We start from the raw sequence: 20,035 nt of genomic DNA on the forward strand, positions 1-20,035 counted from the left end.
CAATTCATCTACGAATGTAGACCTTACAAAAAAAAAAAAAAAAAAAAAAATCAATTGGCCAAACATGCATCAAAAAGCAGAAGTGCGCTTATGCTACTTTTAAGCCTGGAAGTAGTGCACCCAAACATCCGCCGTGTAAAAAATTTACAAAGTCAATTCCCACTTATAAGTCAGATTATAAGAAGTTGAAAATTCTAAATATTTTCATTAACTTATTTTTATTTTTGAAGTTTTATTTTTCAAATATGTAGAGAACCACTTTTTTTAAGTTATAATAAATTTATAATTATATTATTCATTATTATAATAGATAAGTTGTAAATATTCAAATCTAAACACATAAATTAAAAATTACATTTCATTTATAAAATAACATCTCACTATAAGTATTAAGCATTTTTTTGGAACGATTCAAACAGTCCCATCATATTTGTCAGTCAAATGATTCGAGAAGGCGAGTAACAATCGGCTGGTTCCTTTCATGAAAATAAAATAAAATCGGCTGGTGAGATAGCCGTGTCAAGGTACAAGAAGCGTGGATACCGGGCAGGAAGTCGTAATTTTTGCAATTAAACAAAAGATACCGAAATATTTGTGGTCTTTATTCATCAAAAGATTCCCAAATAGTAGAGGACAAGTCTGGGTATCTTAATGAGATGCAGAAAACTAACTAAAATTGATTTGACAAAATTGAACCGGTTGAAAAAAATGCAGATTTTAAGACGAGATGAGTCTAGGGGTGTAAATGAGCCGAGCCGAGCCGAGCCGAACTCTAGAGTGCTCGTGTATCGTTTGTAAAAAAATTAGCGAACTCGAGCTTGAGCTCGAGCTTGGATCGAGCCAAAAATATTGTTTGAGGATCGACTCATTAAGGAATAACTCTGTTCACGAACGGCTCGCGAACCGCTCACGAACATGTCTCACGAGTTTTTGCTCACGAACCGCTCATTAACTCACGCTCACGAACATGTCTCACGAATTTTTACTCACCAACTGCTCATTAATTTTGTTCACGAGCTTGTTTAATAAACTTTGCTAACGAGCTAACTTATGCTCATAAATTTATTTACGAGCTTGTTTGTTATTTAAATTAATTAAAAAATAAATTAAAATTCTAACAATATTTTAATTATGCTCGAGGGAATCTTAAGTTCATAATAAATCATCCATTAATAAAACTTCCACATCCACGAGCCAAGTACACGAACCAGGCTCACGTGTCAAGTTCACGAGCCAAGTTCACGAACTCATGATTCGAATTTGTTCGCGAACTATCGAGTCGAACTCTACTGTGCTCAAGTTCAGCTCGTTTACAAAACGAACCTTAAAATTATGCTCAAGATCGACTCGTTTATAAATCGAACCAAGCTCGAACCGAGCTTTTTCCGGACCGAACACTGAGCGGTTATCGAGCGTATCAACTCATTTACAGCCCTAAAGATGACGGGGGATTGAATTGATTGATGTAACTCTATATTCTCGCGATTTTATAACAAATTCATATGTTGAAAAATATATATGATAGATTTGTATTTTTAAGCGCTCATGATTAGGGAAGATAAGTCAATTATCATAAATAAATGATACTCAAGCTGTCGATGCCATTGATCCATGTTACGTGACTTGTATTTGTCTATACTATATATAGATAGACTCTAGTGTATCGCTCATATTGTTAATTATAACATCTTAACCAATTAGTAGCCTGAAAATTGAGTTGGTTGATTTCTCCGAATGGAAGAGAGCAAAACTGCCGGTAAACCCATTCGATGCAGAGGTAAGCTCTTCAATCACGCAGTTGAATGTCACGTAATAATTTACGAAACAAAAATTGTGTTATGATATTGTCTGGGTTACGTAGTTCTCCGTAGAACTTAACTCTAATATATATCGATGACAGCTAGATATTATGTGTTTCTATATATGTTGAGCTTTTTAATGTGTTATGGTGGGCAGCGGCGGTTGCTCGGAAAGCAGGGGAGCCACTGAGCATGGAAGAAGTGATCGTGGCTCCACCGGAATCCGGTGAAGTCCGCCTTCGAATTATTTGCACCTCCTTGTGCTACAGTGACGTTACGTTCTGGAAAATGAAAGTAATCTTTGATTATTGTAATTATTAACTTGCTGTAAATTTTTATCTAGGCACTATCTTCCGGCAACTCTCTTTCTCTTATTTCTTTTTCCTGTGTTCATGGTCAGGATCCTCCTGGATATTTCCCAAGAATACTTGGTCACGAATGTTTCGGGTGCGTTTCTTTCTTTCTTTTTACTGTTTTTTACAAGTCAATTACGCACTTATCTATTTTGTCTTTGACGAGTTTTGAATTTTGTAGAGAGAACCTGATAGATATCCAGGAAATATCAGATCCCTTTGCTGTTTGTTTTTTTACTTGATACTGTAGTAAACAAAGCAAGATAAGTCTTCTATCTTGCATCACACATCTCAACCAAGGAATTATACTTTTTGAGAAATGCTACGTCCACAGAAAGCGTTACAGAAAATACTTACAGAATGATGTGGCAGCACCACTGGACGGAGCATTTAAGATGTTGTCTGCCACTTACCTACTTATCAGTCGTTATCACTTTTATCTTTTTTATTATCACTCTTTTGTTTTGTTTGTACTTCTAATATTTTTTTTGTTAAACCTAAAATATTTCAAATTTTCAAATTAATATTTATTATTTTAAATTTCTTATTTGAATAACCCATATATACATAAACATGTGTATTTGTATATTATAAATAATGAAATTAAAGTGTTTTATCTTCTTATTTAAGTAATTCATCTTTTAATTTTTATTGTCTTTTCTTTTTTAATTATTTGTCACTTATTTTAACTATATAATATTGTATATTAATAACTTTGCTACATTAGACTCGTAATATATATAATATGTGAGGTTTTTTAATTATTCTTTTACATTTTTATATGTAATCACATTTTTAGTTTTTGTTACTCTATTTTTCAATGTATTTATGTCGATTATTTATATAATATAATCAATGAAAATTAAGAGTATAATTTAAATGTTTCCCATGTGATTTTGGAAATAAACAAATAATTTCAAAAATATATACTTTATATGAACTATATTTTTAGTTTTTTTTGTGTATTTCACCTTTTAATTTTCATTATCTTTTCCTTTTAAATTATTTAAGTCATTTATTTTATTTTTTTGTAAAATTTTAATGATAAATTTATTATATTAGACTTCTATAATATATATATATATATATATATATATATATATATATATAATGTAAGTTTTTCTTTTTAGTTATTCTTTAATTTTTTTGTGAAATCGCCTTTTTTGTTTTCGTTACTTTTTTCCCTTGTATATTCAAGTAAGAAATTTAAAAATAATAAATATTAATTTGAAAATTTGAAATATTTTAGGTTTAACAAAAAAATAAAGATATTGGAAGTACAAACAAAACAAAAGAGATAACAGCGTATAAAAATAAAAAGAGATAAATGTGATAATGACTGATAAGCAATGATAACTAGGTAAGTGGCAGACAACATCTTAAATGCTCCATCCAACTGGAGCTGCCACATCATTCTGTAAATATTTTCTGTAGCGCTTTCTGTGGACGTAGCATTTCTCATACTTTTTTCCCCGGATCTTCTAGGCTTCTGTCATAACTTTTCATTTCTTAAGTATTTTTATATTATTAAAATCCAGAGGAAAGCCTTGTTTTCCTTGTAGTAGAGCTTGACAGCAGAGCAGGTCCTTTTGAGTGACAGTATAAGGTTCTTTTCTATCCACCCAAATTTAAGTGCCCATTTACTTCTATCTCAATTTCCAATAGTGCTTGATTAGGGATGTTGCAAATTCGTGGTCTTGCTCCCAAATCTGCTCAAGTTTGACCTTGTGGAATTCTAACCCGGTTAAAGAGAGCAATAATTGGATTCAAATACAATTATTAAGTGGATTCTCATTTTTAATATCTCATTCACATTAACCGGATTAGAATCTCATGATGAAAACGACACCTTCATGCTACATTCTATTATGACGGTTTCGCATGTTAAGTTTAATGTCTCACAAAAATAAAATAGCATTGCAGGCCGACGTTTAAATCTGAGCTTCAATATTACACACAAATTAGTTTGACTATCAAAGATTCATATTTTTGACTAACTGCAGGGTTGTCGAGAGTGTTGGGGAGAATGTCAGTGAGGTAACTGTAGGGGACACTGTAATCCCAGTTTTTATGCCAGATTGCGGAGAATGTGGAGATTGCATATCTAGCAAGAGCAACCTTTGCAGCAACTTCCCTTTTGAAGTTGTTCCCTGGTTGCATAGAGACCAGAAAAGCAGATTCACTGACCTTAATGGAGAAACTTTGCATCATTTCTTATATATTTCAAGTTTCAGCGAGTATACGGTGGTGGATATTGTTCACATTGTTAAAGTTGATTCTAGGATCCCACCGAATAGGGGATGCCTCCTCAGTTGCGGAGTATCCACAGGTACTCTATTGTTTTATTAGTCAGTAGTCACATGCATGAGATATTCAGTTCCTTCATATTTCAAGCATTCTTAGTAATTCATATTACCGTCTGTGAACCTTGCTATTCCTAAATCAAAGTCATCCTTTTAGGGGTAGGTGCTGCCTTGAAAACTGCAAATGTGGAAGCTGGATCGACTGTCGCCATCTTTGGACTTGGTGCTATAGGATTGGCTGTATGATTCTGCAGTCTTTTCTGAATTTGTTTAATTTAATAAATGTGATATAACTTGGCTCTGGTGTGGATAAAAAGTTTGGGATATGATGTATGTCATAGGTCTCAGAAGGATCAAGACTTTGTGGAGCAAAACGAATAATTGGTGTCGATGTGAATGAAGACAAATATGAGATAGGTAATAAATTCATGTGGAACTTTCTTTTTGGTCATTATTAAGTGAAATACAGTGATCTGTTGGCTGATATACTAGATCAATGTTTCCTGGATCTTGCACTAGTGATAGATGGACCAATTGTCCATTACAACTTGTAATGGACTGGTTTTTGTAAAATTTTAGATCCTTGGTGGAAAAAAATTAATGCAGCCCCGGTGGTTTAGCAAACCTGGGTCCCACCCCTGATTACAAGCTATAACTAATTGAGTCTGGTTGATAAACGAATTCTTAATAGCTTTTAAATTGACTCCCGTTGTTCTCATGCAGCAAAAAAATTTGGAGTGACGGATTTTGTAAACTCTCTCACATGTGGCGAAAAATCTGTGAGCCAGGTACACTAAACCTGGCAACTTGCACAGAGTTTTGTATATTCATTTGACTCTTTTTTATTACTTTTAATATTTGTATATTAGCTATCTTCAAATACATCAGACTGCTAACACGGGGAGGGGAAATGAGAATTCATACCTACTTTGGCCATTATTTACTTTGAAATATATATGAACTATGGTTATGTTTCTGAGAATCATTATACATATATTGTTAGTTATAATAATTTGTCTCTCATATTATATCTTCAGGTGATTTTAGAGATGACTGATGGTGGCGCAGACTATTGCTTTGAATGTGTTGGTATGGCATCCTTAGTGCATGAGGCTTTCACTTGCTGCCGAAAGGTGTCACAATTTCCTTTGCACTGCTGTAATTAATAATCCGCGTTTAACATTGCTCTAAAAACCCTGTGCCTGATTTTTTCTGTCCCATCCATCATCTTTGGCCTTTCTTGAGATGAATTAACCTATTGGGTAGATCATAAACTCTATATGAATTAACATTAAGTAGACGCAATAATTAAGAAGGATAATTATAACTTTTATATGATGAAATATTGTGCTTCCCTCACGAAGACATATATTGATGAGTTTCTTATTATACATTTGCAGGGATGGGGGAAGACGGTTGTTTTGGGAGTGGATAAGCCAGGCTCAAACTTGACCTTGTCTTCTGGTGAGGTTCTTCGGTCAGGAAAGACTCTCACAGGATGCCTGTTTGGAAGCCTTAAACCAAAATCTGATGTTCCTATGCTTGTAAAACGATATTTGGACAAGGTATTTAGATATCTATTAGATTTAACTATTCAAGGTTGCTTACGTTTACTGAAATTTTAATTTACTGATCAGAACAGATCATTTTTTAAAAAGCAGTAAAGAAACTAGTTTGTTCTCCTTGGAATAAGCCCTTTGGTTGATCTGAAATTTCAGGAGCTGGAACTGGATAAGTTTGCGACTCATGAAGTCAAGTTTGAAGATATCAACAAGGCATTTGAATTACTTTTGGAGGGAAAGAGCCTGCGATGTATAATTTGGATGGACCAAAACAAATAGGAAAGTTCCTGCAGCCTTCTGCACTCAGCTGCCAGCTGCAATAAGTGAAGAAATTCAAGTGTAGTTACATTTATATGCAATATTACCCCTTTGAGATCAATAAACATATCTGGATTCTGAACGCTTTTATAAAATTATTTAATTATTTAATTAGAATCTTCCTTGCTCAGTGATATTATTTCAGTTTCATTTAATATTTATAAAGAAATTTTTTTCGGTTCATCAATATGCACTTTTAAGTCCTTGAACGGGCTCTGGTTTCTGTTTCCGATGAAGATCATAGATTTCGTGTATACCTCATTGCTTAGGCATCCATACGTAATATTCATCAGACATCTTACTGAGTAGATGTGCTTCTTTTACACCAACTTCCCTCTGTAAATAACCCCCTGCTATTCTAAAAGTCACGGTTAGTTCTTTGGGGAACTTGCGGTGCAAAACTATTTAAAAAGATACTTAATTGTGCGCTGCAATTATACCCAAAATTCAATATCCATATAAATAACTCCTTGAACAAGAATAAATTTTTTTAGAACTCTCTGATTTGTAGAACTAATTCTAGATGTGAGTTGATTTGTTTACTTCCTAATATTTTTGTATCTAATTTCTTCAGAAATTTTAAGTATTAGTACCTCCCACAATATAATCAGGTAAAACATGAATAAGCAACTATAATTCTACAAACAATTCATTTCCATCAGAGTTAGGAACTTAGAATGTGTATCATGTTCTAGTACAAGAATCAGCTAAAAGAAAAACAATCTGTGGTAAGATGGTTGTTTCAAGTTACTAGTACTAGAAAGACCGGCCCCAAAATCATAATGTTCATTTAATAACATACGGAAATATTAGATATCTGTCTAATTCAAAAGGTTCCCATCACAGAGGACAAAGGACCCGACCTTTCTTAATGTGATGCAGAAAACTAACCACGTATCTATAAGCAATTTTGTGAGGTGAACACCGACATAATCAAACCCCTTGGTGCTGCCTGATGGCTGATACAATATTGTTACTTGTATTTGTATATGTTATATACAGACTACAGATTCGTTAATTTGCAATATCTTATAATCCAGATATTGAGTTTCTTGATTTCTTCGAATGGAAGACAGCAAAACAGCTGGTAAATCCATTCGATGCAGGGGTAAGATGTTCAATCCCAATGTACTTAACACACTTGTATGTTACGTAATAATTTTTATGAAACAAGAATTGTGTTATGACATTTTCCGCCTATGCAGTTCTCCGTGGAACTCAACTCTTATATATTGTATAAATGTTTGCATAGATATCATGTGCATGTACAATATGTTGATTGTATTGAAGTTTTATGATGGGCAGCTGCGGTTGCTCGGAAAGCAGGGGAGCCACTGAGCATAGAAGAACTGATGGTGGCTCCACCGGAATCCGGTGAAGTCCGCATTCGAGTTATTTGCAGCTCCTTGTGCAACAGTGACGTTGCCTTCTGGAAAATGAAAGTAATTTTTTTTCCTTTTTATTTTTACTTGCTGTAAGTTTGTAACTACGCGTAACACCATCGGTTCATCATGCTATGCTTATTGTTACAAATACAATTTTCTGGCAACTCTTCTTTTTTTGCCGTTTCTATTTGAAATAAAATAAAATTGTGTTCATGGTCAGGATCCTCCAGGTTATTTTCCCAGGATACTTGGTCATGAATGTTTCGGGTACGTTTCTTTCATTCTTTTTACTGTTTTTTTGCATCTTCTGGCTCACATAAACATAAATTTTGCATATTCTGTTATAATTTTTCATATCTCAAGTATTTCTGTATAATCAAAATCGGGCGAATTCAAGTGCACATTTACTTCTATCTCAATTTAGTAGTGCTTAAATGGGGATTTCGCCAAATTTGCCCGAATTTCTCATGTGGAATTCTAATTCGACTACTGAGAGCAATAATTTGATTTAAATACATTCCTGTAGTGTAATCTTATTTATATTGTCATTCTTATTCTCATTGTCCTTCACATTAACCGGATTCTCACAATAAAAACGACACCTTTGTACTGCATAAAATTCAATCTGCAGTAGCAACAATATAAGTAAATAGTAAATAGTAAATAGCAACAAACCTCCCTTTTAGTTAATTTTACGAAAAATCAATTATTTTTATGAAGGTTTCGCTTGTTCAGTTTTAAGTCTCACAAAAATTTAATAGCATGGTAGGCTAACATTTTAATCTGGGCTTCAACTAGTCACAAACAAAGTGGTTTGACTATCTAACATTCATATTTTGACAACTGAAGGGTTGTCGAGAGTATTGGGGAGAATGTAAGTGAGGTAACTGTTGGAGACGCTGTTATCCCAGTTTTTATGGCGGATTGTGGAGAATGTAGAGATTGCATATCTAGCAAGAGCAACCTTTGCAGCAACTTCCCTTTTGAAGTTGTTCCCTGGATGCATAGAGACCAGAAAAGCAGATTCACTGACCTTAATGGAGAAACTTTGCATCATTTTTTACATATTTCAAGTTTCAGTGAGTACACGGTGGTGGATACTGTTCACATTGTTAAAGTTGATTCGAAGATCCCACCAGATAGGGGATGCCTCCTCAGTTGTGGAGCTACTGGTATTATATTGTTTTATTAGTGAGTAGTCACATGCATGAGATATTGATCGGTTGATCAGATTCTTCATAATTCAAGCATTTTTAGTTATTCAAATTGCAGAGTGTGAACCTCGATATTCCTAAATCAAAGTCATCCTTTCAGGGGTTGGGGCTGCCTTGAAAATTGCAAACGTGGAAGCTGGCTCGACTGTAGCCATCTTTGGACTTGGAGCCGTTGGATTGGCGGTATGATTCTGCAGTCTGTTCTGGATTTGTTTAATTTAATAACCAGTTTAAAATATGATGTATATAATAGGTCTCAGAAGGATCAAGACTTTGTGGAGCTAAAAGAATAATTGGTGTTGATGTGAATGAAGAGAAATATGAGATAGGTAATGACTTCTTGTGGAACTCTGATTCTAGTTGTTATTGAGTGAAATAAGGGCCCTGTATGCTGTTACACTAGATCAATGTTTCCTGCATCTTGGATCAGTGATAGATGAACCCCCTAGTTGAGTCCCCTCCTTAACTGAGATACCATGTTAAGCAATTAGCTCATCTAAAATCTTAAGGTGTCAGAGAAAGGCCCAACGGAATCTTATACTCTTGGACCGGACTAATTGTTTATGACAAATTATAATTAATGGAAAACAACTATTACGACCATTAAATATTGATGTTAAACAAATGGGGTGGAGAGACTCCAACATGATCCTCTCCTAAACGAGTTATGTTACCATATTAATTAGAGTAGTGCTAGGTGTACATAATTGTGTACAGAAAATTTGTACATAATGATGTGGCAAGTGATGTGGTGGGTTTTAATTGGGATGGTTGGTGTAAATGCAGGGGGGCCATCCAATTAAAATCCGCCACACGTCATTATGTGCATGTTTTTGTACACAATTATGTGCACCAAGCATTTTCCTATTAATTAACTAGTCCATCTAAAATTTTAAGGGGCCACAAGAAGATCTTATACTCTTTAACAAAACCAATTGTCCATTAGAAACTATAATTAATGGAGTTTGGTTGATAAAAAAGTTCATATTAGCTTGTAAATTGATATCTGTAAGTTCTCTTGCAGCAAAAAAATTTGGAGTGACGGATTTTATAAACTCCCGCACATGTGGTGATAAATCTGTGAGCCAGGTACACTAAATCTAGCAACATGCTTAGAGTTTTGCATTTTCATTTGACTCTGTAGCCATGAAATTTGGCCATTATTAATCCAAAATGTTCTTGAACTATGGTTATCTATCTGGGAATGATTATACACATATACTATTGTTTAACTAATAATTGCTTTGTCTTTTATTTCATGTTTGCAGGTGATATTAGAGATGACTGATGGTGGCGCAGACTATTGCTTTGAATGTGTTGGTATGGCATCCTTAGTGCATGAGGCTTTCGCTTGCTGCCGAAAGGTGTCACAATTTCCTTATCACTCCTGTAATTAATAATCCTCGTTTACGATTGTCGAAGGAACCCTGTGCCTAATTTTTTTCTCTCCCATCCATCATCTATTCCCTTTCTTGAGAGTGCATTAAGCTCTCAAGTAAACAAAAAGCAATAATTACGAAGGATATTTATAGTTTCTATAGGACGAAATATTGTGCTTTGCTAACAAACATATATTGATGAGTTTCTTATTATGCATTTTTAGGGATGGGGGAAGACGGTTGTCTTGGGAGTGGATAGGCCAGGCTCAAACTTGACCTTGCCTTCTGGTGAAGTTCTTATGTCTGGAAAGACTCTCACAGGACGCCTGTTTGGAGGCCTTAAACCAAAAACTGATGTCCCTATGCTTGTAAAACGATATTTGGACAAGGTATTTACTATTCAGATATCCATTAGAGTTTATTTTGCAAGGTTGTTCACGTTTACTAGAATTTAATACAGTTCATTTTCAAAAGCAGTAATGAAACTAGTTTTTTCTCCTTAAACAAGCTTTATGATTGATCTGAAATTTCAGGAGCTAGAACTGGATAAGTTTGTGACTCATGAAGTGAAGTTTGAAGACATCAACAAGGCATTTGAATTACTTACTGAGGGAAAGAGCCTTCGAAGTATCATCTGGATGGACCAGAACATATAGTGAAGTTCCTGCAGCCTTCTGCACGCAGCTGCCAGCTAATATAAATAAGTGAAGAAATTCAAGTGTGTCATTGCAGTTACAGTTATATGCCAAATATTTTCGCTTTGAGATCAATATATATTTAAATTTTGAATGTTTTAATAAAATTCTATGATTAAAAACTTTTGTGCTCAGTGATATTACTTCAGTTTGATTTAATATTATAAAGAAATTTCTTCGGTTTATAATATGCCCTTTGTTAAGTCTTTGAACGAGTTCTGGTTTCTGTTTCCGCTGAAGATCATTGCTTTCATGCATATTTCATTGCTTAGGCATCCACAAGTAATTCTCATCAGACATCTTACATAGTAAATGTGCTTCTTTTACATAGTAAACAATCCTCAGCACTGTTCTGGAAGCCAAAACACGCAAAAATGAGATTGTTGGATCTCTAGGGAAACTTACACACTTGCTGTTGATCGAAATACTTACTTTTGAGTATATATCAATAAGACAATTAGTATTTAAATTAATGGAGGGACTCGAACTGTGAACTGAGCTCTAATACCCTAATCGGTCCATCTAAAACTTTACTGTGTTACAGGATCTTATACTCTAGGCCAATAGTAACCGTTGTAGCTTTCTTAAAAAAGTCATTCTCTTCATCACTTGCACATGTAACTATTTCAAATTCAGGCTTATGTTTGATCTGAAATTTCAGTAGCTTGAACTAAATATCTTCTGGTTACTACCAGCTCCATGAAGTGCGGAAATGCAAACGCTTCATTGTAGTTGCAGACTTATTTACTCAAATGTATTTGCTCTTTGTGATTGATAAACGATAAACATGTTTAAGCTGTGCACATGATTAACAGACTTTTTACTTAGGGGCCGTTTGACTGAGCTTAAAAGAAGTGACTTATTGCTTAAAGTAAAGAAGTGAATTATAATTGAAAAATTGGCTTAAACTTATAAGTTATTTAAAGTGTTTGGATACACGTGACTTATAAGTCACAAAGAAGCTTCAAATCAGGGGAAAAAAAAAAAAAGATAGGTTTCCTAACTTTTTTTCTTGGCTTCTCAAGCACCATTTTAAGTGCTTCAATAAATTACCCAAACACCATGAAAAAAGCTGAAACTCTCTTCTTTTATAAATAAGCCATAAGTCGGGGTTGCCAAACACCACCTTAACAAGCTAAGGGAATGGATCGTTCTAGGAGAATTCACATCCATGTCAAGGGATTCAATATTCAAACCTGAGTTGAGCTGGACTAGATTAAAAGTATAACCGAAAGTGAATACACCATAGTACAAAAACATTTTGTTGTTTTCTTTCCAGAGTGACCTGCAAGAAGTAGGCCCATGAATGAATTGGGCCATTCTGGTGGCACATAAAGTAAATGATTGATGATGAAGGTGAATTATGTAGTAGATGAAGTTGAATTAGACAAGACGGGGACCGGACAGACAGATTGATTATGAGTCCCGATTTAGTCAAAATGATTTACAGCTGAATTCAGATTTCAGCTTTCTGAAGCTTACACTACACAACTACTCCTTCCGTCCCAATAAATTGTATACAGTTTCCTTTTTGGAAGTTCCATCAATTGTATACATTCCAAAAGTAGTAAACTTTTATAATATAAAATATCATTATACCAACTACTTTCCTCCACTATCTCAATTCTATAATAATATAAATACTATTACACCCACTACTTTCTTCCACTATTTCAAATCTATTATTAAATATAAATGAGTCCCACCACTATACCCACTTTTCATCTAACTTTACTCATTGCTTACATAATTTTTTGGTCTCCGTGTCCCAGCCATTTATATACAAATGACTGGGACGGAGGAAGTATACTGTACCTAAGCTTTTCAATTTCATTTATAATGGAACATGGGGCATAGCAACAAACGGATGCCACCAGCCTTGCTCCATGCTTTTTAGAAAGTAGTAGTATGCGTGATAATTGATGTTTATAATTTCATCACAAATAGTCTCAGCTCCCGCTTTTGTTAAAGCAGGGTCGAGCTTGGTTTATGGTTAATGTATCCGATTAATGAAAAATTCAGAACCTCGTATTCATACATTGACTTCTGAATTAGTAGTTTATTTATTTAATATAAGAATCACATTTTCATTTAGCCACTCTACTGTTGTGATCTTAACAGAATATTTTTTAGCGTCGGTAGAGTAGAAAAATCTGTAGCTGTAATATAGTATAAAAATTATATTAAAAAAGATTTCGAAACATAAATATATGGACTGTGATATATGATCATATACTTGTACAAAAGGTAACCGAAACAAACTTTAGACAAACAAGTACTCATCCACTGGTCCAAAAGCTAATCAAAGAAACCCCAAAGCAAAGGATCAAAGCATAATATCAAAACCAACACCACAAGAAAAAGAAGCATAATAATAATAATCAAACATACGATCCAAGCATCGTATAATCACTTGGCTTAAGCACAATCTTTATCTTTCTTCTCTTCCTCAGTGCTTGTCTTGGGATGATACCCTGGAATCTTCTCCTTGATCTTCTCAAGTATTCCCTTCTTAGCAGGCTCACCTTCCACCGCACAATCAACCGGAGCAGCCGCCGGAGGTGGCGGAGGAGCCACCGTCTCCTCCTCCACCTTCTTCCCACCGCCTGGCAGCTTCTCCTTGATCTTCTCCATAAAGCCCTTCTTCTCTTCAGGCTCTGTCACCACTTCCACAGGTACTGACGTGTCCTCCTCCTTGTGATGGATCTTCTCCTCGATCTTTTCTTTCAAACCCTTCTTTTCCTTCTTCTTCTTCTTCTTCTCACCTCCCTCTTCCACTTCCTCATCACTCGACTGAAACCAAAAGTTACGTCAGAGTCATTTTCCACTACAAACTATCTCGTATCCGAATCATCAAATAATATAAAAAATATATATATGAAATAAATCTAATATGCATGCACTTACACTAGAGCTGCTGCTGCTGCCGGATCGATGAAGCTTCTCGAGCAAGCTAGGTTTAGCCGCCTTTTCTTCTTCTTCCTCGACCACCTTACAATCCTCGTACTTGGGCTCGGGTTCCGAGACCTGGACCTTCTCCTCAAACTCAGTGGCGATCACTTTAGTTTCATCTTTCTCCTCTTTCTTCATGAAATCAAACAAACCACGATCGCTACTCTCGTACTCGGTGGTTTTTTCAACGCTGTGTTGGGGAACTGAATCATCTGAAGCCATTATCGAATATAAAAAAAATGAATTAGATGTAAATAATTACTTGTAACGAAATATGATCAAGATGTGTATATGTTGCAGAGAGACTGATGGTTGATGATATGAGGTAGGAAAGCCGTGGCATGGTATTTATAGGAGGTGACGACGCGGAATTAACGCGACAAATTAAATCGAAAGGATATTTATAAAAGTAATTGGTACGGTTAAAAATTTTAGATAACTTAATGAACAATCAAGATTTATTAACATCTCTGGGCAGCTGTAGAAGTGCAACGCGCGTCCTTTAAACTACGTCGGCTGTTCACCTGATTTCTTATCAAAGTATTCATTTTCATAGCTAAGAGCATCTCCAACGTAGGGCTGGCAATATCAGACACGACCCGAACCCGACCCAAACCCGTAACCCGATTTACTGAGACAAAACCCGAAAGTGACCCGGAAATCACCCGTTTTGACACGAAATGGACCCGACATGACCCGAAATTCTAATTTCGTTTCTAATAACTTCAATTTTTAGTTTTATTCAATTTTAAGTGATTTTAGCTTGACCCGAAATCGACTCGAAATTGACCCGATTGCTGACACGAACACGACCCGTTACCCGAAACTGCCACCCCGTTGGTTATAATCGTTGGTTAAATTGGACCTGTAAGACATTATGTAAAATTTGCTGAATCTATAAGACATTTTGCTACAATGGTATTGGCTATATTGGTTGGTTATAATTTAAAAATATTATGTTATTAAATTGTTAAAATAGAATATATCAGTTCAATATGGTAATAAATGATGTACAATCTTCCTACAGATTTTCTTACAGACCTGCAGAGGTTCGACAAATTTAGCCATCCATAGGAGGTTGGCTAAATTTATAGACAACAGCTCATCATGGTAGGAGTTGAGTTTTTGGAGCTGGCTAAATCTTTTTATTTTAAGTAAGTCAATTCACCTTTTAGCCAAGGGCTTCAGATGGTTGGAGATGCTCTAAGCAGGCTATATTTCTGTAAAAAAAAAAAAAAAAAAAAAAAGCAGGCTATATTAGAAATTATGTCCTGCTCGGGAAGCCTGTCTATATCATTATCTCCATTTAATATTATTTTTTTTATCAAATAAATTGATCAAATTATAATAAAATAAATATTTTGTATAATCTCTGATAATTGTTTTCCAAAACAGATTATTACTTAATGATTTACTAATACAATTTTTAGATTTATATATAATTATATAATTTATATAAATTTTATTCAAAATATAATTCGTGATCCATAAAAATACAAGAAGGATAAATTCACAGGAAAATTGACCGATATAGAAGGTTGTATTTTAAATAGGTGGATTACCACTGAAGGGGGACATCATCTAGATATTGACATAATTTTTGTTAGACAACCTCCGATGGAGAGTCGAAATTTTGGTCCATATTCAAAAGAACTCTTTTTTCATTACAGTCATTTAATCTAGATTATAATCTAAATTTAAATAATAATATCAAATTTTTATAATTATTTTTGTATTATTATTTTTAATCTTTTAACAATATCATATTAATATTAAGTTTACCAAAATTTATTAAATTTGAAAAAGCTAAATTTTAGCAAAGAAAATCTAACATTTTATTTGATTAACGAAAATAAAAATTACAAGATTCAATATTACTATGAATTAATATAAGGGCCGTTTGGTTGAACTTAAAATAAGTGTTTCTTGCTTAAAATAAATAAGTGGAGTAGAAGTTAGAAGCAAGATAAGACTTATAAGTGATTAAAGTGTTTGGTAAATAAGTAGAAACCCTGAAACAAAAGTTAGTATTCTTAACTTTTTATAAGTACTTCTTGATTTATCACACAAACGGTACGAATAAGTGCTACTAACTTATAATCCAGAAGCTGGACTTAAAAGTCCTAAACAAACACCCACTTATTATTCTCACAAATGCTCAATTAATACATCTCAAAATGTGATATAAATTTCTTTATTTTTTTATTTTTCGATGTCGTCAAAGAACTTGCTGATTAAATCAAAAAATAATCTATTTATATAAATTGAAGTTTTATTTTATAATACGTTTTCGAAACTTTAGTTTATATTACGATTTCGTATAATTAAAGTTTTATAAGTTTTATTTGTAATTAAATTTTCTTTATTTTATGTTTAATGAATTTTATGGATAAGCAAGTGCATGTTACAAGGATATGGGTATGCTCATTCCGGCAAGAGAATATGATGAATAGGCAGCCTGTCACGCTTTCCAGTACCCCCATCCACTCAGATCCAGCCACGTAGTAGAGGAACGTGAAAGGATGTACTTGCGGGTCCCAAAAAGTCGACCACGAAAAAAATTCGTCGGGGTCGGTGGATCAACGTTTAAGATCAGGACACGTGTCAACTTGAAATGAATAGATGTTTCGAGATTGATGATGTCGTCCTCGGGTATTTAACTACAAATTGTTCATGTACTTCGTGAGTCACAAGACCCATAACATTTCCTTCTTTAAAATTATAGAATTATCGAGAGTTGGTGGACAGAAATAATTTAAAGTCTTTTCGCTTAAGTACAATTATTTGAAATTTTAATAAAAAAGATATAATAAAAATAGTAAATAAAAATGATCGCAAAAGTTTGAACGAAATAATTCCTGTATGTGGGTGGGCCCATCTGAGAAGATATGTAGTGGTGCCTCCTGAATTTTTTGTCCAAGTGGAGGAGAGTGGGTCCCAAGAAAGTGGACATGTGGTCGGTTTAACGTTTGTGGAACCGTTGTCCTTTATTTTCGTATCTGCCTAAAAACAGTCGACAGTCGACACTCACATTTTTTGCTTTGATTGACGGAGCACGGTGTCTCTTGCACGTGCATGCCCATCTGAATCACGCGAGTTGATGCTAGCATCTAAACTCAAGTTAACTATGGTTTCTCAGTTTCTCTTGGTGTTGTGTTAATACATTGTTCTGTCGAAGAATAAGGACTCCGCAGGATATATGCGAGAGAAGTAAGTTACTTTCAGTGACATGCTTTTCGAAGATTTATTTTTACAAAATTTCTTGTGTGATAATTAAACCGCAAATATATGGTGTTACATTCTACGAAACACCCCATAAGCAAAGGCGGACGGATGAATATTTTTTCAGGAAGGCCAACTAATAATATTACTTCACATTAAAATTTTGAGGTAAACCAGAATTGTAGTAGAATATAGAGGTTGCTCATTTACATCTGGGGCACCTTATGTGATTCATCATAAACAAACAATAAAACTACAGTGACTCGTGTGTTCGGCGATCAGTGTCATCAAGTGAATTAAATTAAATATTTTGATCAGTTCATCAGATTAGATGTTTTGATTAACATATTAAAATTACTAATTGAGTGTGTTACTTGACAAGGGGATTCACTGCAAATGCTAGCCTATCTCATTATTGCTGAGATAATGGCCTACTTATTCACATCCACCGCGCAATGCATGCAGTTATTGATAGACAAAATAATCATGGTATACACTTTCGTGTACTAGCTAAAGCGTTACGTATGTCTGGTGGAGATCATATTCACTCCGGCACCGTAGCAGGTAAACTTGAAGAGGAAAGAGACATCACTATGAGCTTTGTCGATTTACTGCGTGATAATTTCATTTAAAAAGATCGAAATCACGGTATTTATTTCACCCAAGATTGGGTCTCTCTACCGTGTGTTCTACACTAATATTAACTTTGAGATCAAATTTCTCATATGAATGAGATCTCTAATTTTCTTTCAAATCTAGGATCAACATAAATATCCAAATATCTAACATCCAAGAACAAATCCGATAGGAGCCCGTATGACTGAGTTTATGACTTATGACTTAACATGAATTATTTGATAAACTGAGAACTTAAAATGTCTGTTTAGATAATTTTGGTTTATTAGTTAATGACTCATGATTTATTAAAAATATAATAATAAAAATAAAAGTGATTTATGAATAATTTATGACTTATGATTAATTTTTATAAAGAAAAGTTCAAAAAACTCTAAGTCACTGAAAAAAGTATCTCAAACGAAGTTCTGGTTTAAATCAGTTTTTGGCTTATTCTTGATTTTAAGATGACTTCTAACTTATTACATAAATAAACAATTTGCAGCTGAAAGTTAAAAACAGCTTTATAAACCAACATGCTTAAGATAAGGAATATTATTGAAAAAATAAAAACAAATCAAAAAAGATAACTGATTTGAGATTTTTTACCGGTGAAAATCGATAAAAATCCTAATAACGGTTAGGAAAATAAGAGAGAGAAATAAAGAGATTTTTTTTAGAATGGTTAGGTTTTTTTGACGGTAATAAGTATGAGTGTGCTAGTAGCCAAACCAGATTAGTCAGAGGTGCGCGCAAGCTGTCACAGACACCTGTTTAATCAAAAAGAAGATTTAACAACATCGCCGTCATCGATTAATTTGAGAGATTTTGTCAAAATCTAACCCTAGTTCTGTGTTTTTTGAAAGGATTGTTTTTCCTGTTTCTGGGCTTGCAAGAGCAACTCCAACAATCTTTTTAACATCCTTCTCAAAAATAATATAAATTATTGAATCCTAACTATTTAAGATGCTTTTATATGATTCTTCTTCAATAATCTCCTTATCCATGTTTCCTAAACTATTTTATATTATTAAATGAACTTGTAATATTTGAATAATGAAATGTGATAGTAGTAAAAGTTGGCCAAATTTGATACTCCCTCTGTCCCATTTAATTCTATACGTTTCTTTTTCACTGCTCGACACGCACTTCAATGCTCTTATAAAACATAGTTCTATAACTTATTTTTAAAATTTTCTTTTCCTGAATAAAAATATAACATTCAAACTTTTATACAGAAAAGAAAAATCTTAAAAATAAGTTATAGAACTATACTTTACGGGAGCATTAAAGTCCGTGCCGCGTCCCCGTCCCCCAATGTATATAACTCAGGGGGACGGAGGGAGTATATATTAAAGAACGAAACGAGGAGAGTAGAGAGAATCTTAAGCATGAGGAGGATTTTGAAACTCCTACCAATTTGAGGAATACTTAGGAGATGGTTGGAGTAAAATTTGAACAAATCTTCTCTAAAAATATGACTTAGAAGTGTAGTAAGGAGTTTGTTGGTGATGATGTAAGTTTTACTAGCTGACTCCGAAAAATCAAATTCTTTTCCGGAAGATGCAGTGGTATGTTTGCACTTAATTTGTTTATCTTATTTGTTTGAATTCAATTTTGTCACAGTTACTTTCAGAAAATTAAATAAATATTTGTCACAAGTTATAGTAAATGAAATATTTGAATTCGGACAACTCTCTGCATAATTAGGTAACGGTCTTCTTTATCATGTATAAATGATCTTTTAATTGGTATTTATTCTAAATAAATGATATTTGAATTTTTCATATACATTTTTAAGAGCATCAACTAAAAATGTCAATTATGTCGTATACTTTCATCCTCTGTATTGGTGAAATCCGTGCCCACGTGTTTATAGTTCATATACCATTCTTAAATCTAAATTCGCCTTAAACGTCCGGTGTAATTATCATGTAGTGTGCAATATAATAATAAAATTTAAATATAACAAATTTGAAATATATTTTATATATTATATAATGAAATATATATTAAATCTTATTATTTACGTGTAGTTGTGTCAAATTTGTGCATGTATATATTATATATGTGTGTGAATATAATTTTTTACATGAAAATATATTTATCTATTTAAAAATATATCTTACGTCTGTGTATTTCCGTATATGTGAAACGAAAACTCATATACCACACTAAATTTACCGTATATTTTCGGATTCGTAAATTTTGTGTTCGTATACCAGAATTACCTAAATA

The 20,035-nt window shown here is 33.7% G+C and overlaps 3 protein-coding genes across 3 annotated transcripts; 2 read left to right on the plus strand and 1 right to left on the minus strand.

Annotated features, from left to right (window-relative positions):
• Positions 1-1,607: 1,607 nt before the first annotated feature.
• Positions 1,608-6,452, plus strand: LOC108214322 (alcohol dehydrogenase-like 7). The gene is made up of 10 exons (XM_017386262.2): positions 1,608-1,777; positions 1,957-2,093; positions 2,200-2,246; positions 4,156-4,481; positions 4,613-4,695; positions 4,797-4,872; positions 5,179-5,243; positions 5,493-5,588; positions 5,856-6,020; positions 6,174-6,452. The coding sequence occupies exons 1-10, from the start codon at positions 1,735-1,737 to the stop codon at positions 6,294-6,296; spliced, it is 1,161 nt and encodes a 386-aa protein (XP_017241751.1). The 5' UTR covers positions 1,608-1,734; the 3' UTR covers positions 6,297-6,452.
• Positions 6,453-7,237: 785 nt separating this feature from the next.
• LOC108214323 (alcohol dehydrogenase-like 7) lies at positions 7,238-11,196 on the plus strand. Its single transcript, XM_017386263.2, has 10 exons — positions 7,238-7,443; positions 7,641-7,777; positions 7,941-7,987; positions 8,570-8,892; positions 9,035-9,117; positions 9,188-9,263; positions 9,959-10,023; positions 10,203-10,298; positions 10,538-10,702; positions 10,847-11,196. The coding sequence occupies exons 1-10, from the start codon at positions 7,401-7,403 to the stop codon at positions 10,967-10,969; spliced, it is 1,158 nt and encodes a 385-aa protein (XP_017241752.2). The 5' UTR covers positions 7,238-7,400; the 3' UTR covers positions 10,970-11,196.
• Positions 11,197-13,201: 2,005 nt separating this feature from the next.
• LOC108215439 (phosphoprotein ECPP44) lies at positions 13,202-14,380 on the minus strand. Its single transcript, XM_017387942.2, has 2 exons — positions 13,916-14,380; positions 13,202-13,801 (listed from the first exon to the last, which is right to left on the minus strand). The coding sequence occupies exons 1-2, from the start codon at positions 14,180-14,182 to the stop codon at positions 13,427-13,429; spliced, it is 642 nt and encodes a 213-aa protein (XP_017243431.1). The 5' UTR covers positions 14,183-14,380; the 3' UTR covers positions 13,202-13,426.
• Between the last annotated feature and the right edge of the window lie 5,655 nt (positions 14,381-20,035).

This window comes from Daucus carota, chromosome 3, assembly GCF_001625215.2.
Source record: "Daucus carota subsp. sativus chromosome 3, DH1 v3.0, whole genome shotgun sequence".
NCBI classification, from domain to species: Eukaryota; Viridiplantae; Streptophyta; class Magnoliopsida; order Apiales; family Apiaceae; genus Daucus; species Daucus carota.